The sequence below is a fragment of the Nanorana parkeri genome, unplaced genomic scaffold, assembly GCF_000935625.1.
Source record: "Nanorana parkeri isolate BGI_ZX_2015 unplaced genomic scaffold, ASM93562v1 scaffold528, whole genome shotgun sequence".
Lineage (NCBI taxonomy): Eukaryota > Metazoa > Chordata > Amphibia > Anura > Dicroglossidae > Nanorana > Nanorana parkeri.
This window is the reverse complement of record NW_017306796.1, coordinates 911,833-938,266: the sequence shown is the minus strand read 5'-3', so window position 1 is coordinate 938,266 and position 26,434 is coordinate 911,833. Positions and strand designations below refer to the sequence as shown.

The window sequence follows — 26,434 nt, the reverse complement described above, 5'->3', positions numbered from 1 at the left end:
GAATGTATGGTGTATGCATATAAAGAGGCTCAGAAATGCACATGTAGTCCTGTATAGGGAAGGCTGAATCATATAACACTATACAACCATGAAAATTAACACATACAGGCTTTTTGTATTAACCAAGAAATAAATTAATATTCAATTGTCCGCTGAAATTCAGTCCTTCTTTGCCAGTTCACATTCTCTCTTGACACGGGAGAAAGGTCCCAATTCCTTGCAAAATACAAAGTCCCAAAGAACACGTCCCCACGATGTATGGTAAGGTAAGGTGTCGTAATACTCAGAAGCTATTCTACGTACCTGTAAGTGATGCAAACATACAAGGATTACTGACACGGTGCTGATAGATTTGAACATTCCAATGCTAAATGTTGTTAAAAATTTCTGTCATTTGTTAAAGTTTAAATGTTTTCACAAATGTATATGTTGTTTACTGTTTAAAAAAATGGTTTTACAATGAAACATTTAATAATAAAAATTTAATGATAGAGGATTCACAGAGCATTATGAGTTTTTAATGAGAGAGGACAGGACAAGCTTTCTGTTTCACACTGAAACGCTGGATAGAGCCACCTAAATACAACAGGAGGAAGGGGAGAAGACACTGCTGTGACATACGGTGATGTGAGTAAATTTCATCTTGAGCTATTGAGCTCAATAACAACATTACTTATTTACCCGACTAAAAATGCAAACATTTAAAAAAAAAAATTTTTTTGTCTTGATAATATTAACCCCTTCATGACCAGTGGTGTACAGTGTACGTCACTGGCATCGGGCCTGTTTAAACAGAAAAGCCATATAGAACATACCAAAAAAAGCCATGGTCGGGGTGGAAGGGTTGAGATTTTAGAGATTTTTTTAAAAAATTTTCTATATATTTACTGATTATGTATTTATATGTTTCTGAATTGAGGTTATAATACATTTACTTTCTATTGATATTCAGTATTAAGTGTCCTGATCTGGGATCTCTATATGGGAAAACAAATATTATATGTGAGAGAAATATCCAACAGGTGGAAATAGTTTGTATATAGTTATTCAGTGGCACTCCCCTCTCCCCATTATGTAAGATATCATGTTCGTTAAATAACCCGTTTTACAAGTAAGAGAATTTAAAACATAGGAAATACTATGTAACCATAAGGGAATGTGTTGTAGCCGAACTTCATATGAAGCTCACATTTATGATGTAATTGAGAATGCTTTGTCAAAGATTCCAAAACAACTATCCCTCAAGCCACAGTTTGACCAACCTGTCCTACAAGATACCTTAGCTGAACTTTGGAGCCAGGTCTGTTACTGCTAGAAACAGGTTAATGGATAACCACAATTTAAAGCCTGTAGCCAGGTGCCCTAACACAGTGAGCTCATGGCAAATAACGGTGACAACTTAGGAATTAATCAAAAAAGCATTTGTACATTTTATATGCTAGTGGAACAAAGCAGACCAAACCCGCCAGGGTGAAATCACAGCATGTACACTGAACATGTAATAGCTTACTAATAAAACTATGACATATTCACTTATTAAAAAGGTTCCAGCCATCAAAGGTGAAAAATCTGTTTTGTTTTTTTAACAGATACTGGGAGGGGACTATGGTGAGGAGTACTCTGCACCTACAGTAGGTTCCCAGGTTCATCCTCTTGCCACATTCATTGTGTGGTCTTTTTCTTCCTGCCATGGTTCTTATTTCTCTTATTTTGGCAGGATATAGACATACAAAGACTCCTGTTATAGGAGCAGGAGAAGTAAAACTTCCCAGTGGGAGTATTAAAGCTGGATTCACTTTTCAGAGGGATTTCTGAAAGATAAGGAAAGCTGTAAGTGTTGCTCTTAGCAAAGTTTTTTTTTTCAATTTTAGATTGAGTAGGGAAATGTTAAAACCTATGTTAGGACTATACTGCTGTCTGTGTCCACACTGGGGAGATTCACCCTCTCTAATTATCCTGGTGACCACTGTCACTGGGACAGGAAATAATGAAAAATCAAACATTCTACAGTTATTGACAGAATAGGTTCTGTTTACTCCTTTCACTAAAAATCACATAAATCACATCAGCATGCAGCTCTGCATGCTGATATGAAATCATCGTACATCCATTAAACAGACATATTTTTCTTTTGGTTACAATTATGGTTTTCCCACTTCCTGGTCCTTTCAGGCATTAGTGATGTCATTATGCCCAAGCATTGCATCCTGGGAAAGTAACGTCAGCAGGGCATTGCTGGGAAATCTAATCTGTAATCTCACAAGATCTCAGGGAAAGACATTTTCCTCGCCTGCGATAATGCGCATGGTCCTAGTCACATGTGCCAGAGTTCCAGGACGTAAAGGGAAATATATTAATCTGCTCGTAGTAAAAATGGCCACTGTGAGAAGACTGGGGAGGAAAAGAAAAAGTATTCAAAGAATAAAAAGACGGCAATTATCTAGGAGTATGTGTTTGTAAATTGTCATTACTAAACATTTCTAAAGTTGCCTTTGTTGTCATTTCAAAGATATGGGTAAAGTTCCTCTTTAATAGTTGTCCAAGACAGGGGTGTCCCGAGGCTGGGTGACACCCGGAGCGGTAACCGAGTGTCACCCTGCCGAGATGTCACTGTGCATGGAAGACATGATAATGAAAAAAAATAATGATAAACAATAGCTAATAAAGATCCACTGAAGCTAATCATCTTATAAATCCTGGCTTTCGTTTTCTGTACAGGTTCAGAGGTGATAACAGTCACATGCATTTAGGAGCCAGATTTATACAACCCGGAGAAATTAAACTAATTAGCATGTTTAATTTTTTTCTGGTGGAAGGGGAAAGAATGAAAGATTAAACCGTTCACTGAAGTCAACCTGTTCTTTGCTTTACCTGTTATAAACCTTATGTGTGCTGGTGTGTTTCTATGCCAGGCTTCTTAAATATCAGTTAGTTAAACTACTTGAAGCACATCTTTCCCATACAAAAAAATGGTAGATAAGTGGTCTTACCTCTGGAAGCTTGCTTCCAGGAATACTGGGGAAGTCATGATGTTCCATGTGATAGCCAACGTTGAAGGTCAGAAGGTTGAGTGGTCCATAGTAAGAGTATGTTTCATAGCCTCTTAAAAACATATAGTGCTCAGCAATAAAGTGCCCAGATATGGGGTGCAGACCCATCGACAGAATGGACCCAGCCAGTAAATATACAACAGGCTTCAGCCCCCAAAAATGATATATCATCATGTCAAAGGAAAACTGAACAACGGCATTAATGACCTCCAGGTGGGTGATGGGCTTGGGATTCACATAGAGAGGTCGTAGGACATATAGTAGCGGCTGCAGAATGATCCAGATGATCTTGCGTGCAGGAGTAGAGAAAAACCTTCCCTCAAAATCAGTGGGAATATCCACATCCAAGCCGTCACCCCCCAGATATCGGTGATGATCAATGTGGTACTTTTTGAAGGATGTGGAATAAGGCATGGCAATGGGGAGATTAGCAAACATGCCAAAGAAACGGTTCCAACGGGCTGATTTGTTACCAAATGCCACATTGTGAGAAATGTCATGAATGGCAAGAGTGAGTGAATGGTTTATCACACCACCAAAAGCATAGGACCAAAAAATCAACCACTTCCAAGACAGATCCTTGACGAGGTAACAGCAAAGGATTTGAACAAACACCATACAGCTGACAGTCCATTTAAGCTGTGGGTCAGGTCCCATTAAGGTCTTGATTTGTGGATATTTAGCTAAAATTATATAAAAAAAAAAGAAAACCGAATTAAAGTCATTGGATAAATACACACAAGAACATATTATAACCTTATTAACAAAGCAGTGTACAAAGTGCCAAACCACTGAATTGTATCAACCTGTCAGACTTCAGAATGTAAAAGATACATTCTGAATGCTGACTACCCATTTTAATTTGTCCTACCGAATAAGCCCGAATGTACTGCATATCATATTGACATTGAGAATTGAAGAAGCTATTTTATAAGATTACAATTTACAATAATTTCTTGATTTTGCTATTCTTTCCAAAGCACTGACAAAAGGAGTTTTGAATCCATCCTGCTTCTAGGCAGTAATCTGTTCTGCATTAAATGCATTTTGTCAATAACATTTTAATGTTAATGATTTGGACAACTTCCATGGGTAAAACAAGCATGTGTAGTCACTCATGGTAACCAATCAGAATTTATGTTGCACTAATCTGATCTTAGTACCGTAAAATGAAATCTGATTACATACTGGACTTTGCACATCATTACTGCTTTATTCAGAATAACCTTTGTATTTCTGCTAGTTTTTTGTGCTGCCAGTGTGGTGACTTCAGCTTCTTGTGTGAGGGTTTCAATATCAAAAACACATGAAAAAGCCAGACTGGGGGATCTTTTGTGGGTCCAAGAAGCACTGTCCTGGCAGTACACTGTGTCATGGTTTCTACTGTGCAAGTGTGTGCTAAATGGTGTAGTATCAACCCGTTAAAGCTAAAAAGTGTGCAAGGGGTGTCATGTGATGACTAAAAGCCTACTAGGAGCAAGTTATAGATCTTGTGACACCAGGGAGGTATGTGAAGAAAAACACCAATGAATGCGGTTACAGGATTATTAAAAATCAGTAATGAATTTTAAATGCAACAAATATAAATATCAGAATTTGTATTTATTTCAGCCTCTTTTTAATCGCCTTTAAAGCAGCATTCAGAATCAGAAAAGAGGGGAGCAATACTAGAGACAGGGTCAGATGTTCTGCATTGATGTGCCAAGGAACATGCTGACTGGGGAGAGAAAAAAGAGATGACATCACCATCCCATGTTGCTTAATGCCTAGCAGGAAGATGTGTAAGGGCCATATGCATCTCCCCGCCCAGCTCTTAGCAACCTGGGTTGACATCACTAGGTTGCCAGGAGCTCAGCAGGACGCCAGCCAGAGCGTCCCGTGGAGTTCCTGGCAACCAGTGACGACACCAGATTCCAGGAGCTCAGTGGGACACTCTGGCAACCAGTGATATCACTGGTTACCAGGAGCTTGGCGGTACCACGGACAGAGCTTCCCAGGTTGCTAAGAGCTGGGCAGGGAGATGCACAGCCCTTACACCTCTTTCCACCCAGCTCTTAGTGGTGTCACTCTCCACTAGCACCCTCTCTCCAACACCACTGATTGTAAACCATCCAGCACCCCCTGGCCGCCTCAGGCGGTAAAAAGTTTAGGGTCACCCCTGGCCAGGAATAAAATATACAGCATATACAATATATAGATATATATAGATATATATATATCTATATATATCTATATATTGTATATGCTGTATATTTTTTATAATTTTCCTCACATTCAGCAATTCAGCTTTAACTTCAGTGTTGCCAATCATTTATGCGGCCACCCTATACCAATTGTCTCTCCTTGTACCGAGATTTTGTTTACATTGACAGAAACTCTCAATATCTGCTTTAGTGATGCCTGCTTTTTCAGGGATGTCAGCTGATACATGCAGTGTGAGTTCCAGAGTTTGTGTCCACTTCAGATCCTATACAAATCATATAGTCTGCAATCGTCTTTAGAACCAACATTGTTAAAATATTACTAAATGGTGACATCTCTTTTTGCCTTAATTAATCTTTATGGTAAAATAAGCCTCATCTCTCCTCAGTACTCCTCTGGTTAATTAAAAACTCTAGTACAAAAAGGCCCTTACAGTTCTAAAGTTAGATTTGCAGTTAAGAATGTTGGCAGGGTTTAAAAGTATCTCTTCACAGGCATAGTTAGGTAGCTGTGTTCAATAGGAACATAGCTACTCTTCAAGGTCTTTCTTCATATTTGCTGTTGGCCATAATTGCTACCCCTGCCCTTGCAAATGGAATAGATTTTGTAAGTACAAAAAGGAGAGCTCTTTCTAGGCTGGCAAAAAAAAAAATGATGTTGCACAATACACTAATACAATCTAAATTGGTGCTCTCCTTCTAAATTGGATAATTGAAACGTATCTGGTTTTGACCGAGGTTGAGCAGTTCACAAGCTCTAGTAGACAGGTTCAATAACAAAAACCAGACCTTCTGCTTGCCAGAAGTCTGTCCGCACCTGCTATAGCTGAGCTGTCAATCACAAATATCTGCACAGGTTTACATAACACAACCTAGAATGTGAAGGGTTACAGGTTACATGGGTGGGGGCATGGAAGAAAGTTATAATACTATTCAGGATTACAACTTAGCAGTGGAGACAACAAGGGTAATGTGCAAATGTGTAGAAACTCATTGCATAAAATCAGATTTCATTGAGTAGATGGGAACAAATATATATTCTGGTCAAACACATTGGGGGGAATTTATCAAACTAGAGCAGGCAGAATCTGGAGCAGTTGCCAATGGCAACCAATCAGCATCTCTCTTCAGTTTGCTCAGTTGAGATTGAAAATGAGAGATAGAAGCTGATTGGTTGCAATCAGGGACGCAAATAGAAATCACAGGGCCCCATAGCAAAATTTTGTATGGGGCCCCGTGATTGCTAGTTATGCCACTCTATGGTGGGCTCTGCAAGGTCTCAGTTGGGCTGCACGCCTCTTACCTGTCAGCGTTGTCCACCTCCGTTGTTGCCGCTCGGCCCACACGGCATCAGAGGGATGCCCTGGCCGGGCCCCCCTGTGCCCGGGCTCCATAGCGGCCGCCTGGGTCGGTATGGCGATTGTTACGCCACTGGTTGCAATGCAAATCGGCTTTAGATTTTGTCTGCTCCAGTCTGATAAATTCCCCCCATTGTCTCCATATCAGCTGTATAAATTAGCTATGGGCACTGTTCTGGTGACGTTACATAATCCCACAGTACTTTCATTTTGATTGCTAGCTTTTTTTTATTGGGGACTTTTTTTTACTTAAATTTTTTTTTTTTTGCTGCAAGGCTTCCCATTAAAAAATGGGTTTTTGTTTCAGGGGGGTGGTATATTGGCATTTTTAAATAAACTTTTAAAAGGAAGAACATTGTTTATTATCATATGGTGATACAGCCTTGTTTGTAGGATAAACTCCTTTTTTTGCAAGCCTTCCCTTAAAAAAAATAATGGGTTTTTATTTCAGGGGGGTTTAATTTATTTTTTTACATTTTTATTTGATGTCAATGGGGCCTTTTTTAATTTGCGGTGCCCAAGGTTCATCATTCACTTCGTATTGACCATCTGTTCTGGGATCTGCCTTTTGTTCACAGCCTGCCACTACATTGCTTGAAAAAAACAAAACACAAGTGCAAGAACAGTGTGCCCTTAAATCACCTCACATTATATCACTTACATTCACCTCATCACCCTATCACCCTAGATAACAGTTAGGCATACTCCAGTTAGACCTATTCTTTATGAATAAACTGTCCTGCTGCTGGCTGTGTCATCTGTTGTCTCCTGCAGTAAAACACTTGCCTGTACGATTTTATATTACAGTAAATTTCGCCTTAAAAAAATTTTGTATCATCTGTCATCTCTTAATTTCTAATGAGAACTTGATAAAAATTGGGAAGTGGCAGGTCATTTCTACATCAGCGGGAACAGGGACAGCCTCAGTGAACTACTGCTTAGTGTCTATGCTAACAAAAAAAGAAAAAAGTATTTTCCTCAAACTTAAATGAATCATACTGGGGTGCTACTATATGCAAACCAAGCTAATTGTCAGTTCCACAGCCCAATATGCCCTGCCAGTGTATGCTATCGCTCAGACTGTCTGTGGAAATTGTACAGTTATTGAGGGTTATTTATGCGGTCACTGACACCAATGCTGAAGGTTATTACTGTGGACACTAACACCAGTGCGGGGGCTATTATTTGTGTCAGTGCCACAAATGCTGGGAGTTTTTATTGCCGACACTGACACCAATGCTGTGGGGGTTTATTGCTGCTATTAACACCAATGCTGTTTTTTTTTTAATTATGGCCACTGACCCCAATGATGATTCCAAAATGTGTGGGTAGTGAGGTGTATTACATCCCATTCAGTTTGAATTGATGCAATGCACCTCAATAGATGAAAACGAGCTGCTATTATGCAGCTCTCTGGAAGTTGGCAAACTAACCATCTCTGGTCTAATTACTGTACCAGTCACCTGTATGCCAAACCTTTCCATTTTATTACCTAATATTACTCTGTAATAAAACATTTCCATTATGAACATACTGTATAATCAAGTATTTTATCACTCATTAACTTTTTGCAGTCAATAATTAACTTTTGAGAAAGAGTAAACTACCTTTATATAGAGCTGATATTGTGTGTGTTAATAATTATCAGGACATAACCACATAGAGACAAATCCCATGAAAAAGAATGCTATCCAGTCATTAGCTTGTTCTGTGGAACAAGGTCACTGAAATGAGGATTAGCTCATAATGATTTCTGCCGGATGTGACTAGTTGTCCATTACTGTATATCCTCGCTCAGCAGGTAAAACTACTACATCCTGTAATCTGTAGTCTGATCCATAAAAGTGTAGATTATCTACAGAAATGGCTCATTATAGAATTTAGATGATCGCCAATATATGAATGGCCACTTGAATCTCCTTCCTAGTTGTTTGGATGGAAAATGCAGAGCTTTAAGTAACGTATCTCCACCAGTAAATTGCTCTCAAGCAGCTACTCTAATTGTCACTATATGGGTACCTTGTCCATACTGTCTATATTTGTCAGACTTTGCCGTAACTTTAGCAAACATGTTGTACACTGCATCACCCTCATTCAAAGAACAGAAATCACAGGCAGCACATAACTGTGGGTAACCTACAGGAAATCTGTCAGTACACAAATGAAGAGGATTCTACTGCCGACCAACTTCTGAAAATGCAGTTCATGTTTCATTACTTTCTTAGTCACTGACCTAAAGCAACAGAGTAGTATTAAACTGTCTGGATGAATTGTATAATGGTGAGTACTGGGATTCCTCCAGTTTGCCTTCAGATCTCGCAGAATTGTTTGATCCTGTGGTCAGACATACTAGGCTTAAACCTACGTCGACCTTCTTTCCAACCCAATCTATAGGCAACTTTGTGGCCACCTTTTAAAACAAGCGGACAAAGGGGGTGGCCTAGTCATGCATAATAGAAGTGATTATCTTTCTGAGGCCCGCAGGCTATTGTCCGATGATCATACTTATAAAAAGCTTTCAGGCGATCCTGTAAAAGGTTATAAACAACAGCTGAAAGGTCTCCTTCAATGAACCCTAAATTTAGGAGTGATCAACAAGGCTGAGTACAAATTCCTTTCTGTAGGCCACCCCTGCACCCCTTTTTTTTACCATATTCCAAAGGTGCATAAGAGTATGCAGACTCCTCCAGGTAGGCCAATTATAGCTGACATTAACAGTTTTACAGATAATCTGACCAGCTATATTGACTCATTCCTGCAACCACTAGTCTGGGAACTTCCCTCTTTTGTCAGGGACTCAGGACATATACTTGAAACTTTGAGCCAGTATAGATGGGAGGACAGATATATTTGGGAATCCTTGGATGCCTCCTCACTATATATATCCATAGAACACCAGTTTTGGATTCAGTCAGCTATAGGGGATCTGCCCTTAGAATTTTAGAATTCTTCAGGAAAGGAATAAAGCGACATTTGTAAATCTGATAACTGTGACCGACCCTTCAAAATGAGATTACGTTCATTCATTCAGTGTGCTTCCTATTTAACTGCAACCAATATCCAGTTGTACATTAAAAGCAGTGACGTGCGGTACCTTCGCTTCTTGGTGAGACATTCCCAGCCCTGCCCCCAGCAACCCAAAGCCCTCCCATATCCCCTCGAAGCCCCGGCTACTGTGAAGGAGGGAGGAGGAAGGGAGGAGCCCGCTGCTGTGTAACCTATCTACCTATCAAAAGCCGGATGCAGCGCTGCCTGTAATTAACAGGCAGCACTCCGTCCATGACAGGTTACATAGCGGGGAGGATTTCCCTGCTGTGTAACCTGTTACAAGCCGATCTGAATGGAGAAAAAGCTGTCAGCTTCAGACTTGAAGTTGACAGCTTTTTCCTCCACAATACCAGGTGAAGCTCCCCTGACCGCACGCCCCTGCATTAAAGCAACTTAGTCGCTGAAATAAAAATGTAAGAAAAAATCCCCTCTGCAAGAAGACAGTTAATATTACCTCTACTGCTGCTCTTAGCACCAAACTTGGCTGTATTAAAGAGACACTAGTGCAGAAACTTCAGAATCCAACACTTCCAGGGGTATGGAATTCCTGGTCTCATTCTGCACTCTTTGGTTAGATCCAGCAGCCTCCACATCACTGCTGTGTCCTGATGTAAATTAGAGACCAGCAGGAAGAAGCACTGAGCGCAGGATGGTACTAGGAGGTGTTGGATTCTAAAGATCCTTCTATTTCTGGTACCAAGTTCGGTGGCACGGGAGGAGAGAGAGATATTAGATGTCTTCTTTCAGGGGCACTTCTTTTAGTATTTTTGTGTAATGGGCCATTATGCATGAACTCCATGTTCATATCAGATGTTTGTGAAAACTGAAAGGAAAATGAGATGTTTCAGAAGATAGTCACAGCATACAAAGACACAATTCCATGTCCTGACACCTAATTCTGTGGAAAAAAAGCTGTCATTGTGGTGCCCCCTTTTACCTGCAGTGGCTGGTTATGTGGATCAATAGGCTGCACAGTAAATTTACAGTATATGGATACAGGGCCGTCTTAATATTGAATGAACTCTGAGCTAACATCTTCTTGGGCCCCCCGTCCCTACTCGCCATGCCCAGCCCCCACCTCACCAGATATCATAAGAGGAGACATCAGAGGGAGAAGTGACCCCGCATGAGATGTCATGCGGTCATGTTATGCACCTTACGGCAGGAGCAGAGCAACAGTATGGATTGCGAACAGAATGATGGGTCGGCTCAGGGGGCAGCTGCTCTGGGCCCCATAACAATGACTGGCCCAGGGGCAACTGCCCCTTTTGCCCCACGTTAAAGACGGCCCTGTGTGGATATTAAATATCCTATGTGCTGTACCATGTGGGAGCTTTCACATATATGGCTGTGAATGGTAATTATAGTTGTTTTACATAATTATTATTTTTTTTAGCTATAGCGATCTGTAATAAAACCTGTAAAGCTGGAAGTTTGGGAGCTGCCATTACTAACCCTTGTTAAAGGTCAGTCTAATCCTCACTTTACTGCTTAGAGAGTCACTCACCACAAACAAGAACACTGTCAGATAAGTGTTGGGACATCTAATGGGTGCATACTTGTTTTGGATCAGTGAGTCACAAAGCAGTGAATCAAGGATAGAGCCCCAGATTTTAAGGGCCCAGTCACACCCAATGCATTGGGGCTGCGCTTGACATTTTTTCCAGTGCAGCCACAATGCAAGAGAAGGCAATCTACCCTGTTGCATTGTTCCAGATGGGTTCAGTTCGTACCACCAGAAAAGTAGGGCATACAGTACTTTTTTCAGTGGAGACTGATGCGGTATACGGCATCACAATGTGCTGTGCCCACAGAACTTAATGAAATGTCGCTTGTGACATTTTAATAAAGTTCACAATCAAGCGCATCATCACTGAGCCGGGCACATGCACACCAGCAGCCGTGCGGTGTAGCGCAGCTGTTGGTGTGAATGGGCCCTTAATCTTTAAAGAAGAGTCAGCATGAGCGTTGTATTTCTATTCCTGACAAGATCTCTTTAAATATCACTCATTACTGTCAGCTGGAAAATCACATGCTGCCCAACCCTGGCAGTGCCTCTCCTTATGCGTTCTTTTCTGCATGATAAGCAAATCTTTTCACACACACACACACCATGAAGTCATCAGGTGCACCTGTGACAATACCAGAAGAAATTACTGGTTCCATATTTCTGCAGGCACTTTGACCTGTCATGCAGAACATGCCCCACCCATTAACTATTGCTCATTACAAAGAGTACTCCGATTCTCCACTGTATACTGTTAAAAGTGTACTTAAAAACACTCTAACCAACCTAAAAAATGACAGGTAAAAACACATAAAGATCAAGTTTGGTAAATGCTTACTTGCAGTGTTTTTTCAGATCTATACATTATTTTTAATTTACATATAATGTTCCTTCAGCTTGCTATCAAGTTTGACTACTTCAGTAAGATTTAAGTCGCTAGCACAGTCCCCTTCCCCCTTGCACGCCACAGTCCTCTCCTCTTCTTGTGGAGTGAATTACATTTTGTGCTGGCCCAGCTCCTCCACCACTCACCTCCCTACATAATGTTTTATGTAGATCCGGGGAGAGAAGCAAAAGGGGAATACTATAGAGTGTCACTTTAAAGACAGTTTTTCCCAGACTGGCACACAGATCTTCATGATTGCATTCCACAATCATGCTTGTCTATGTATTCAAAAGAGAGCTCCTGATCCCGTCATACATTAGGCAGTTTGTCAAAACAATACAGCCCAGCCAACTAGATTTGTTTCCAGATGTGTCTGCTGAGCTAATGGTACAGACTGCCATTTCCATCCCTTCCAGATACTAGTTAAAGAGTTAGGTCCAGCTACTCATCACATTACGTCTTAGTCTCGCCACAGAAGTGCAAACATCTGACAAAGAATGGTGGCTGGTGAGTCATCTGTCCATTTTCAAACCCACCAGGACCCACCATGATGTTAAGCAGTGACTCATCCTATATTAGACAGCTCAATCCAAGGTTTTATTAGATAAAGGTAGCTGCAAAGCAAGCAGAATCTGCTATGCTGGCTCTCTAACTAACCCTGTCCTGAAAATCCTTTGTCATGTACTCAATGTTTATTTGAAAAACAAACATTGTATACATATAGTTAAAAAAAAGTTTAAAAACATATTTTCTTAAATAAAAAATAAATACAATTGACCCAATAACATTATTATTTCCCTGTAAATGGAAACCTTATATTTCTTTGGGCTGCAAGAAAGACAAGTAGCTGGGATGGTTACATTCACTGTGGTCAGCAGGGCTATATTTACCGTAAAGGCACACATGGGTCGAAGGCAGAATAGTAAGGGGAGGGGAAAGCAACTTAACATTTCCACAGTACACATTTTTCTTTATTTGCTCCTCTTCTTGCAAGCTCTGGGCATTTGTGACTAAATACAGCAAATGAGCTGCAGGAGTGAGCGTGTTAGTGCATATATAACTATGACTGCAACTATTGGTTATTTTCATAATTGTTTAGTTGGCCGACTATTTTTGCTATTAATCAGATAAAAAAAATTAAATAAATGCCATCCTTAATTTTAAAATAAAATACATAAATGCAGTGTTACAAACATAGTTTACTTCAGAATAAAACTGCATGCACAATATTTTGCAATCCCACTGCACTGGAACTGGTATTGTCAGTCCAAAACTGAAAATGACTTTCCCACCTTTTATAATTTTTTTTTATTAACTGTATTGTAAGCACATGGCGCTTGAATAGCTTCAGCTGGGGAATGACAGCTGACAGTGGCAGCATTCCACACATGCCAGCTGAATGTAGATACAGCAGGTATTGGGCTGATGCAATAACTAGCCTGCTATTGGCCATTTCAAATTGCAATAGCCAATAGCAGACTGGCTATTGCACCAGCCCACTGCTTGCTGTGCCCTCCTCCCAGCGTGGAGGAGAGAGTTCGGTGATTCAACCAACTAATTGATCCTGAAAATAGTTGACAACTATTCTCATTATCGATTCATCGATTAGTTGGTTGCAGCCCTATATATATAACATATATATAGCATCTATAGCACAGAAACACAAAACACGTAATTTTTTGGTCAGTACAGTTATCAAGTAGCTGTGAGTATAAGGCAGACAGTGTGCTTCTTCAAACAGTACCATCTCGCATTAGTTACTGCTACAATAATTGCACAATACAAAGGGCAGAGCTTGTGCAAAAGTGCGCAATATTAAGAAATTCTTAGGGCTGCATGATGTTTACACTCTGTTCTGGAGGCCAGTGCTCATCTTGTAGCATAGGGGTTTTGGGCTAGATTCCTATCAAGGTTGCTTTTTAGAGGAACGTGTATGGTTTCCCAATGTTTGTGTGCCTTTTGTCTTTGTCTTGGAGTTGTGATTCCCTCCTACAAACCAAAAACATACTGACATATTAATTACCTTCCGTCCAAACTGGCCAGAGTGTGACTGTATTTGCGTGCATATATGACTACCGTAAGGACATCAGGTTGTGATCTCCTTCAGGGGCAGGAATTGACATGAATGGTTCAGTCTTGAAAGTGTTGCAGAAAATATTGGTAGTATAAACACAAATAAAATAATACCCATTTTACATGACATTCACTAGGAAACTCAAATGTATACAAAACAGCTATCAACTTGACACACCAACGTGAAATGGAAACATGGCAAACAATTTGTCTTTGTTGTTAACTGTCACAACCCTGACGACAACTCAACATCACTGCTGTGTTTACAGAAGCACTGTGGCAAGTAACATACAGTATCTGTTTATTCTGGAATCCTCTTACATAGTCATTGTTCTCTGGGTGCCTATGAAAAAGTCCCTTTATACGGGTGTGCCTTAAAAATCACATCATGGGACACCCGCTTAATCAACCAAATGAATCTTGTAGTATAGTTTTAGATCTTAAAGCGACATTAAAGGCAGTGTGTCCCCCATGCTGTTTTAACGACTTACCTTATGTGATGCCTCTTGATTCGAACAGCTTCTTCCTTCCACTCGTTTTCCACAGTCCCTCAGCGCAAGTGACAGTCTCTAATCCAGCACAGGCGCCTCGTGTCCCACGGTGCCTGTCCTAAGTGCACGCTCCTGGCTGCGTTCATCCAGCCTAAGCGATGCTCTCCTCCTTTCCCTTCCAGGGACCTGGACTGCGCATGCGGCTGCCCACACTTCCTTCTTTACAGCGTTCTGGAGCTGGGACTTCTGCCGCCGGGAGCGAGCGGCGCTGACACAGGTAAGTTATTTGGTATTTGCCAACTTTTTTTGACAACTCTTTTTGTTTTAATGTTGGGGCATATATCTGCTGCTTACTAGCAGTAGATATATCCCCCCAAAAATTACTTTAATACTTCTTTAACTGGCCCTATAAAGCATCACTCATATCTGCAGTATACTGTAGTAGGGACCTCAGTAACACTTTTTTTGTGTTGCATAACTGATTCTACTGTTCCATGATAGAACTCATAACCGTGAGTGAAGAGAAAAACATCTTGAAGATGTATTCTATTTTCTACATTTTGCAAAAAACATATAAATGCACCCGTATTGTTTAAGAAAAAATGTACATTTAATCACTTTTTTTTGCATTGGAGCCTGTAAAACATTGCAACTTCAATCAGTGGATCAGGGGTGCCATGCACAGGTTCCTGCAGATTGTTGCTCCAGGTTTGTACAGAGGAATGGACATTTGGTTATGGAGCTGGAGGAAGTTGTCAGTGGATGACAAGGGTGGTGACCTCACTGCACTTGTACTCCATTAAGGTATACCCCTGCGGTGTTTTTTTCATTTTCAGATGCTGTGAATAAATATGTAAATGTGCAGGCAGTGCTGAATTCATAATCACAAAGAGGCCTACAGAGAATAGAAACCCATGATTCAGGTGAGTGGGAGGGGTGAGGGGGTGGTTTGATGGTGGGAGGCTGCGGAATGGAACCATGTCCCAGGTTACACCCTAAAAATTGGTGGCACATGGAACGTTTTATAAAATGTAGCACTGCCCTTTAAGGTGAACTCAAGGAATTTAAAAAACGACCCTTCAAATGCAAGGGTTAAATGCTCATTTTTGCCTAGGGGTGCAGTTATCTGCCCTGCATTGTACTTGAAGACATCAGCATACGACTATCGGCCATAATGTTCACACCATCCTCAGTACGTTCCGGACCGATTGTGGCTGGAACGCACTGGATTGCATTGTGGCCGGCTCAGTTTGTTGTGGGGCGGGAGGGAGCATGACGGGGCAGTGAAGTGAATGGCACCGTAGCCACACCCACCGGCCGCAATGCGATCAGCTGCATGGCAACGCAAGGCACATGAAGGCCTGCGGTCCAGTCCGGTCACAAAAAAATAGTGCTTGCAGCAACTTGATTTGCTTCAAACTGAAACATTTTCTATATTGGAAATATTGTACACCTTAGATGCCAATTTTGTAGCAGTGATTTGTAGTGGTTACGGAATTGCTCTCTGTAGCATTTTTGTTGCTAGAAGAAATGTGTTGCAGCCGATAAAATTTCTGTATTGCAGAAATTCCAAGTAATTTGTAAATCAGTCGCACAGTAAATGACTTTTATCAGCATATGGGGCTAGCCAGTTTAAGGTTACTACTCCAGTTAGTCAGTGCAATTACTGATGACCATAACACACCAGCCATGTGGCTGTATAGATAATCCTTGCAGCCAGCTATGAATCAGCAAAGAAAAAAAGCAGAGAGATCTGTAGCCGCCACAAATTTCCGTTATAAGGTTGTGACATATTGCTGGCTATAAACATGTCATTACAGTCACAAAATTCGGTCAGACTGGGCAATAATCTCAGAAATATTAATTATTTTAATTTATGTGCAGACTGTGGTATTGTGTGACAATCCCACAGTAGATCTGGGAGTTGTAGTCACCCAGGACTCTCAGCCAGAGGTGCTGAACGGTTCCAGGAAGCAAGTTCTTGTACTGGGAAAGAGCTGACTTTGCAGTTCTTCCCAGGTTTTGGCATGGGATCCTGGAACTGGGAGATTTCAAAGAGAATTGGGAGGGATGAGATCTCCAGTCCTGGGTCCGTGGTTTAGTAGGGGCCAGCACCTAATAATTGCACATATGTGCAAAGCCCTTATGGAGAGGGTGCTGGCTGATGTCCAGGGTTCCAGCTGGAAGACAAGGGAGGTGTCTGTCTTATATCTGTGGGGAGCGGTGACTGAAAGTCACCGCTCACTGCAGGGAGACGAAAGGGAAGTGAGCAGATCGTTGGGAAGTGAGTATCTGCTCACTTCCCAATTGATAGAGCCGACCTGTGACAGCTTCTTGCTCACAGGTCGGCTCTAACTATATGGATGAGTGGAAATCGCTCACCTCATAGTTCTCTTTTAAAGGTTAAACATTTTTTTTCTACATACAGTTTGTAACAATCTATTTACAATAGGGGCAGCCACATGTGTTCATTACATATGCAGGCTCTGTTTCCTTCTTAGTAATGCTGCTCCATGGTTTTGCCTTACTGATTTCTCCTAGTTAGTGGAAGACTACAAGTCAGTTCTCAAAATAATTGTTTAACAGGGAAAGAGAAGAGCAACTGCTGGCAATTACACATAGGACAATGGGTGGCAATCCGATGGCAGCAATTTAATAGCACATCACCAGACTACCAGAGATTTCAGAAGGAACTACCGTATTTTGCGGTCCATAAGACGCACCGGACCATAGGACGCAGGGAGGTCCGGCGCGCCTTATGGAGCACTCGACAGACTGTAGCTTCTGACACAGCTTCTATGACAGAAGCTGTGACAGAAGCTGCAGTTAGTGACCGCTGAGACAGGTGGCGCTGTTATTACAGCGCCACGGTCTCAGTGATCACACAGAGCAGACGAAGAAAGTCCGTTCTTCGTCTGCTCTATGGTGATCTCGATCGTCGCCGCTGCTCGGTTTTAATACAAGTGATCTCATTAGATCACTCGTATTGAACGAGCAGTGGCTCCTGCTGCTGAACTTGATCGCCGCCGACGCTGCTCGGCTTTAATACGAGTGATCTCATTAGATCACTCGTATTAAACGAGCAGTGGCTCCTACTACTCGCCCGGCGCCCGAAACTGCATGTCTCGGGCGTCGGGATTCGCTCCATAAGACGCAGGCACATTTTCCCCCTCCTTTTGGGGGAAAAATGTACGTCTTATGGAGCGAAAAATACGCTAGTTAAAAAAGGTTCCTTCATTTACAGTGGAAAGAATCAAATGTGTTGTAAATTCTAGGAGTAAATGTGATTTTCACCCGGGAAACTTAATGAACTTCTAAATGGAATGTTAAAAGCAAACTAAATTTCAATTGACATACGTCGAGTCTCTAAATGCAATATCGAAAGTTCATATTAAAAGTAGGGATGCACCGATACCGATACTAGTATCGATATCGGTGCCGATTCCGAGTATTTGGGCAAGTACTCGTACTCGCCCAAATGCTCCGATGCCTAGCACGAGTACTTCCGGTATCAGGAAGCCGGGCAGCGCGTCATTACACGCTGCCCGGTTTCGCGATTGACCGGAAGCTGGCCTCGTGAGTTAAGGTTACCTTACCTTAGTATGTGCAGCCTGTCATCTTCCGGGGCCTCTCCAGCGAGAATGCGGCCTTCGTCCGGTACCCAGCACGAGCCTTCCAATCAGGAAGCCGGGCACTGTCTAATAACGCCATGCCCTGCTTTCTGATTGGCGGGGAAGCTGGCTTCATGCTCCCTCGTCATCTCATGACAAGAGAGCATGGAGCCGGCCTCCCGGCCAATCAGAAAGCAGGGCGTCGCGTCATTACACGGCGCCCGGCTTCCTGATTGGCCGGCTAGACGGCTCTGGCTAGGTACCGGACTGCACATAATAAGGTAAGAGGGGACTTTCTTGTTAATCGGGAAGCCGGGTGGCGACTCTTTACACGATGCCCGGCTTCCCGGCTAATCAGGAAGCCAGGTGGCGAGTCATTACACGCCACCTGGCTTCCTGAATGGGACTTCCGTTACGCGGTTATTGGTATTGGCAAGTATCGAAAAAAATTATCGGTACTCGTACTCGGTACCAAAATACCGGCATCGGTGCATCCCTAATTAAAAGAAAGATTGTATGATTTTTCGAATGAAAGTTCATTTAAAAATCTACCAGTGTATGGCGAGCTTCAGTGTCTGCGGGTCCCATCTCTTGTTTTTATCTGGTTTAAATCTATTGCTTCCCCATTTTATACTTTGACTGTGCCTCTGGAAAGTGGACCTAGACTCAGGCATCCTTGTCCTTCAAACATTGTGAGACAAGTCAGTTGTGAATGATACAGCAATTATAATGGGCATTCTGCAACTACTCTTTTGCCCAGTCTAACTTCTTAATCTATTCCTCAGTGCTATGTGCCTGTGTCAGAGGCAGCCAAAATATTACTGAAGCTAAAACCTAGAATGTCTTCATGTTCATTCAGCTGAGTTAACAACTGTCAAATGAAAGAAGATTGCTAATTGACCATGGTTCCACCGATTGGCAGCTATGTCACTACAAGACACAGTAGTGATGCACCAGCTATTAGGCTGACCACAGTACACTGTCGGGGACATACATAATATATTCCTAAATGCTGATGATTCTTCAGCTGGCAAGGCTCATCAAGACAGCAAAGATCCAAAGCAAAGGCACATGTAGGCATTATACAACCTCTTATTATACATCTTTCTTAGTTTTATTTTTTTGTCACAAGCATCACTTTAAAGTAGCTCCCCCCTTCCCCGCCAAAGGCCAGCTATCCCTGAATTAGGAGGAGAATCTGCAAATTTGTGCAGATTCATACCATATCACAGATTTGTGACCTGTGATATGGTAAAGGAAAATGTCTCTGTTAAGCTAGCTGTAAAGTGGTTGTAGACTGATGCAGCCAATTATGGGCAGATAGCAGTAAAAGACACCCCTCAACTAAACACTGCGTGTGGAAGAGGCCAATGGTATCAAACTTTTTGTCGAATTGCAGTTGTCTTAACACGTCTAACTCCTCCTTTGTCCATTCATTTAAACATGTAATCATGGACAAGTAGAGCATATTTGTTTAAGAATATACCAGCTGTAGGACACGTCTTCAAGAGGCCAGATTTGCATTTGCATTACAGATCACCTTGGTATGTTTATTGACATAATTATATAAAAAAATTCTATAAGTTAAACATTAATATACAGTATGTGTTCAAATATGTGAAAATCCATTGTAGACCTTACACATGCACACTCCTCTATAAGAGAGCAATTTATCTAGACTGACATGTTTATTTTAAAGGATTGTTGAAATAAGAAAATTATTGTTATAATCACTTATTTGATAACATTTTCTGGACAAGTTTCTTATAACAAGAGCCACTATCACAGTAACTGTTACACTTTGTTAAAAAATGAATTACCTAATGCAGACACAATGGAGGCAGACATTTTGTGTAACATTACAAAGGAATGCTGTCATCTGAAACCTACAATCTTCTGGACAAAATCATATACCTATGACTTTTGCGTCAGCAAAATAATAGCTCTCAGCCAAATGAACCAAAATAAATTGTAAATAGGCCTTACTGTGAATGTGCCTGAGGCATAAATTGCTGCCTTTTTTGTAGAAAAAATGTGCTCTCCATTCACACAACACGTTAAAAATGTTTAAAGTGTTTGCAGAGCCTTTACTTGTTAGCAGCACCAACGTGGGTGGGAAAATAAAAAAAGGGAAAAAATGCAGCACGCTCGCAGCTGAAAACTCAGCACGAGCTACTTTCCTGCGTTTGTCTTCTGTTTACAGCCCGTTGATTGAATGGGCTCATACGGGGCTAACGCGGGAAAAACACACTCGCGCTACACTAAGGGGTCTATTCACAAAGCTGCCGAAGGATCTGGTCGTAGCTTCGGCCGATCCTTCGGCTAGCTTCGGCACCAGGACCCCTTCGGTTCAGGAGAACCGAGGGGGTGCTGTACGGGCTATTCACAATAGCCCGTACAGCTCCCGATCACGGCCGAGCGGCTCAGTCGAGCGCTGAGCCGTGCTGAAAGACGAAGCTGGCCGAGCGGCCGGCCGTTGGCCGGCCGACAGCCTGCTTCTGACAGCTGGGCGGAGCCAGCCGTGATCTTACGGCTGGCTCCGGCCACTTTCAGAGAGATCAGCGTCCCTGGTTGCTAACCAGGGACACTGATCTCCAAGCATCTGACTCTCCCTGGCGCCCCGGGAGTCTCCTGCTCCCGGCCGCCAAGGAGAAAAACCCCGCTGTGTCTTTTTTCTTTATTCTGACACGGAGCGATGTCAGAATAGAGAAAAAAAAAAAAATCCCATTCAAAAGCATTGGGACATTACTATTGGCTATTTCTATTGCAATAGCCAATAGTAAACTAGCATTGTACCCGCCCTCTTTTGCAGTTCCCCACCAGGTCCACCAGCAGAGGGCGGGAACAATGCTAGTTTACTATTGGCTATTGCAAATTGAAATAGCCAATAGTAAACTCTCAATGCTTTTGAATGGGAATTTTTTTTTTCTCTATTCTGACATCGCTCGTGCCAAAATGAAGAAAAAAAGACACAGCGGGGTTTCTCTCCTTGGCGGTCGGGAGCGGGAGGCTCCCGGGGCGCCAGGGAGAGTTTTTAAATTTTTTTAACTTTTTTTTTTTTTACAGCAGCAGAGCCGCCGGACAATAGGAAACTATTGGGCGGAGCTAGCTGTCACTGCTAGCTCTGCACAATCATTTTCTATTTACTTTTTTCTACTTTTTTCACTCTTTTTCTGTTCTGCTCGGTGCCTCTGAGGGACCGAGCAGAACAGCCGAGCCAAATGCCGCTCGGCGGCATTCGGCTATTCTCTCACTGGTGTTCGGGATCTTTCAGTATAGCCCGAACAGCAGTGAGAAGCCTGCCGGAGGTTCAGCTCAGCCGATCCAGATGTTGGATCGGCTGAGTCGAACTCCTTCTGCACTTCGGGTTAGCCGAACATGCTGAGCATGTTCGGCTGATACGAAGCCTATGTACGGCTGAAATCAGCCGTACCAGCCTGAAGTGAATAGCCGAACAGTGTTCGGCTCACTTCACTTCTGATCGGTCATTCACTCGGCTGCCCTCGGCAGCTTTGTGAATAGACCCCTAAGTGTGAACGGGGCTTTAGTGACGATGTCAGGTATAAATAAAAGAGTTGATTTGGCTAGTTTAAACCCAGAAAAGAAAAAAAGTATCTGCAATCAGTCAGGTACTCTAGACCCCGCCACAGCCAGCACAGGACTACCAATTGCACAGTGGAAAGTAAATATGAAGCCACACAGCTAATCAGTTGCAATTAGGTTTATTGTGGAACTGAGATCCAGCTTTTCCAGTGCCACCTTCTGCAGTGTTTTGCCCTAAAACAGAACTTAAAGTGTATGTTTAGCCATTTTTTTTACTTTGGATAGCATAAGAAAAACCTAAACCCCTGCCAGGTATTATTTTTGCTGCCTCTGTACCATGGGGAAAATTTCCATTCACATCCTGTCCCAGTGGTGCAACAGGAGTGGAAATCTCCTAAAAGTAAGGAAAATTCCCCGCTTTGACAGTTGGTCCTGGAACAAGTGTCTCCACTGGGAGATCTTTTCTCACCTTGTGTTCTTGATAGAAGGGCTAACCTTCACCACTCATCCAAAACTAAAAAAAAGGTTTTGCCTATAGATATACTTTACCTAAAAATGACTAGCAGTATAATTCATATCATACTTCATAAATAATTAATGGCTGAAATAAGCAAAGTCGTTCATACTGATTCTATTGCATTTCAAAACAAACTTATGTAATTCTCTACAGTTGCTACCGTAATAAGGATACCAGATATTCTATAAAGTGGGCATGATAACAAAACACACACACGTGTGTGTATATATATATATATCAACAGAAAACAGATGAATGCATATGCAGAGGGTTTCTTCAGTGAAAATCAGATGACAAAAGCCTAGCTACATAAAGGGCAGCCTAAAGTGTAAGTAAAAGCAAACTTTTTTTTTGTTTTGGATAGGGTTACACCCTCTGTCAAGTTGTTAGTTCTTTCTGTGTGCTTACCGGGGACTCTTGCCCTATCTATTTGCCCTAGGTAACTGCTGGCACTAACACGAAAAATTTGATGGGAAATCAATATTTAGAGTTGTCACCAGAGCAAAGGTTGAGGATAAACCATCCATTGGGGGCATATTTTCCAGTGATAGCATTCTAAGATGGGAATTCCCTTGAACATGGTGAGATTTCCTCTCATTTCCTGTTGCATCGTAAGGACAGGAAGTGGTGGGAATTCTCTTCAGAGGAACACAGACAACATAATATACACTAATATGAGTTTTATCCATCCCTACTCTATCCAAAACAAACAAACAAACAAAAAAAGGTTTGGGCTATACATACATTATATAAAAAGCCTCACCTTTTCTTTAAGTCACACTTGCCCTGGCTCCACCTTTCAATTGGATAGGTTGGAAGAGGAGAGGACAAGCTAAAACTTACATACAAATTTAGCAGCTAAATCTCTCAATCTACTAATTGTACTAATTCAACATGTGGTTTTCACCAAAGGAAACCTCTGCTTAAACATTGTTCCATCATACACTCAGTTTAAACTGCAAGATCACTTTACCATGTTAACACAAAGTTAAAGTGACATTAAACCCTCAGATTTTTTAACATAAACCAATACTGTAATGTGTGCCTCACTGTAATCCATGGTTGTTTCCCTTCTCTTTGCTGCTCTTACTTTTAAATCCTCATGTCTTCTCATGCGTGGGGAGAACTTCCCTTTTCAGCTCAGGGCCTCTTCCTGTAGTGCTGGCTCAGGTTACAAGCCTATACAAACGTATACACAGACACCGTGTATCCATTCCTGAGACAAGGCAGTCTGCTGCAAAACAGAAGTTCTGCCCAGCATGAGAACAGATACAGATTTAAAAGGAAGAGCAGCAAAGAGAAGGGAAACAACCATGGATTCCAGTAAGGCACACAATACAGTATTGTTTTATGTTTAAAAAATCTGAGGGTTTAATGTCACTTTAAGGTTTATTGCTCATGAGTCATTTAACTGGTTATATCACCTTTCTAAAGAGTACAGCATACACAGAAAACTTACCCAGAATCTCTTTCCTTCTGTCGGAGTGTGGTTGGTCTGTATACACCCATTCAAAGTTATCCCTGACCACCTGATTACCCATGGTGTATTCACCCAGGGGCACGTGCACAGCTAAATGTTGTCACCTGTTGAATCAAGTCAAAGATAAACCCTGATTAGCATGATTGTATGTACCCCATTAGTCTTATAAGGCTGCTACATGCCTTTCTTGCAATAACAATTAGGATAAATGTATTTTCAATTCCTAGGAGGCTTGGCCATTTTTCTGCTCGGCTGGTGCAGTTGAGCACACATTAATGCTGCTACTCTGTTTTTCAAAGTAGTAAGGAAGGTTAGTAAAGCTGTCCCCTTACCATTTGGTCTTGATGCTGCACCTGCCCTTATGTCTACCCCCTCTGTGGATGTATCACTGGTTATCTCTTGAAATTTTTTGGTTTGTTACCCTCATAGTACTTACGTAGCCACTGTTTGAGAAAAGCTGTCCCAATCTGTATTGTTCCCTCCCAAGATAGGTATCGCTGCAGGATCTACCTGCCCAACTTATCCCTTCCCCTTTGCATTGACATAAACTTGTTAGGTCAGCAGAACTGACTTTGAAAGCTTATGGAATGCTGTGCAATGCTTAGAAAATTCTCTGCCTTCAATTTTATGTAACATTTTAACCAAAAGAAGTGTGCAGTATCATGTGAAAGTGTTGTTGGGGGCCACAGACACTTTTTTTTTAATCTGTACGTGCTATGTAACTGTACAAAATAAAGGTCCTGATTTTAAGACCATGTGTGCAGGATTGATTCAGTGTTTTTTTAGCAAGTTATTTCAAATTGGAGAGGAACCAGCAGAACCGTGCCACTTCAGACGAGTCATCCTGCTGCTGGCGACAGCTTGCCAGGGCACATGTACTCCCAATCTTCTGTGGACATATTACACATAATGAGTTGCTCCTTCTATCTGCAACAGGATAATTGCCCAATTTGGTGAGTAGCAACTGGGAATATAAGATATAAACTAATCCTTGTGTAGCTTGTGCTTTTATAATGCCTATTAGAAGGTATTTGGACCTAGGTATGTTTAGATTTCTATACAATGTCTCTATTACAAGCTTACTTTAAAGGGACAGTTAAAACTTTTTTTTTTAAATGGGGGAATTTATCAAAACTGGAGCAGACATAATCCAAAGAAGTTGGCCACAGTAACCAATTAGCTTATCTCTCCAGTTAGTTCAGTAAAGCTTTAAAAATGAAAGATAGAATCTGATTGGTTGCCATGCACAACTGCTCCAGTTTTGTTAAACTCCCCTCATTGGGATGCAGTTATCAAAACTGGAGCAGGCAGAACCTGGAACAGTTGCTCATGTCAGCCAATCAGCTTCTCTTTTCAGTCTGTTCACTTAAGCTTTGAAAATGAGACAGATGCTGATTCGTTGCCATGCACAACTGCTCCAGTTTTGATAAATTCCCCCATTGTATTTTCAGCATGCGCATATTTTGCTTTATTGCAAGGCTTATCTTAATTTTATAATACCTTTCACGTTTAAATAAAGCTTGCTTTTGTTTTTTTAATATATATATGTAATTGTATTAAATATTAAGATTTGTAGATTAGAAACTAGAGGACCCTCCAAGTAGCTTTGTGCTGTGCGACAGTAAAGCCCACCTATTGTGTAGCACTGCGAAGCAGAGTCTGCATACATAACTATGCAAATATGATTATCCTCATGTGCATATATAATTACAAATGATGCATAGAAACAATTAGTTTAAAAAAAAAACAAGGTTAATACATATTGACACAGTATTTGACATAAAACGAATCTCTTTTACACATCCACCTTAAAAGAAATATTAAAAAACGCTATACATTTCTTATATAATCATTCAAAGCTTAGAGAACCTGTGACTACATGCATGGTTACCTATTGACCCTGGTTTGCAAAGACTGTCCTAAAGTTTACAGATTTGTCTCTAAAAAGTACCTGATTTTTTAATTTAAAATTCAAATTGAATTAATCGTCACATTGAAATCCCTGTTTTCAAACTCACTTCCAATCTTTTTATCTTATGTTGGCTTTATAAATGAATTTGCTATCTATTGATGCTATTTTGGCTTCTTCCAGTAATTATACATTACAAGGGTACTCAAAATTCAATAATGCTATCAAAAGAAACATTTTATAAAACAAGTTAGTAAATAAAATGCCAGAATGGAACTGTAGTCCAAGACATTACTGTGAGTAACTAGCTTTGGTCTGGGAAATGTTTTAAATAATGATAAATCCATTGAGTTTGAAATTGGCTACAGGTGATGTAACTGTAACTTAAACCTCAAGTAACCAGTTTCTCATTTGCAAAAGTTGCAACATTGTAAAAGCCAAATTCCTCTTTAAAAAAACGTTATGATTACCACAAAACTTACATAAAATACAGTGTATATGGACATTACCTGTAATATATCCTGATCTGAGTGCAGTGCCTCTGATCAGAAGGGCAAAAGGAAGAGGGGAGAGTGACAAGGTGTGTGTAACAGTGTCACCAGAGAGGGAGGACCTGTCTCACCCATAGCCTCACAGGATACGCCCTCTGTGTCAACATCCAGAAAATCTATTACAGATAAGATACCCATGTGACTACAGGTAGAACCTGTTAACGTTTTAATCCTCTGGATACTCCCCAGCATAATGTCATGCTCTGCAA

The 26,434-nt window shown here is 41.3% G+C and overlaps 1 protein-coding gene across 3 annotated transcripts; it reads right to left on the bottom strand.

The window, feature by feature from the left end:
* Positions 1 to 50: 50 nt before the first annotated feature.
* Positions 51 to 26,218, bottom strand: LOC108791127 (sphingolipid delta(4)-desaturase/C4-monooxygenase DES2-like). Of its 3 annotated transcripts, none has more exons than XM_018561511.1 (4): positions 26,184 to 26,218; positions 23,745 to 23,869; positions 2,991 to 3,733; positions 51 to 303 (listed from the first exon to the last, which is right to left on the bottom strand). In XM_018561511.1, exons 2-4 carry the CDS (start codon positions 23,824 to 23,826, stop codon positions 160 to 162), a joined length of 969 nt encoding a protein of 322 aa, XP_018417013.1. In that variant the 5' UTR covers positions 23,827 to 23,869; positions 26,184 to 26,218; the 3' UTR covers positions 51 to 159. The 3 variants fall into 3 exon arrangements, with proteins under 3 accessions (XP_018417013.1, XP_018417014.1, XP_018417015.1); XM_018561512.1 differs by having other exon boundaries at positions 23,745 to 23,855; positions 26,184 to 26,202; XM_018561513.1 differs by lacking the exons at positions 23,745 to 23,869; positions 26,184 to 26,218 and adding an exon at positions 7,271 to 7,330.
* Between the last annotated feature and the right edge of the window lie 216 nt (positions 26,219 to 26,434).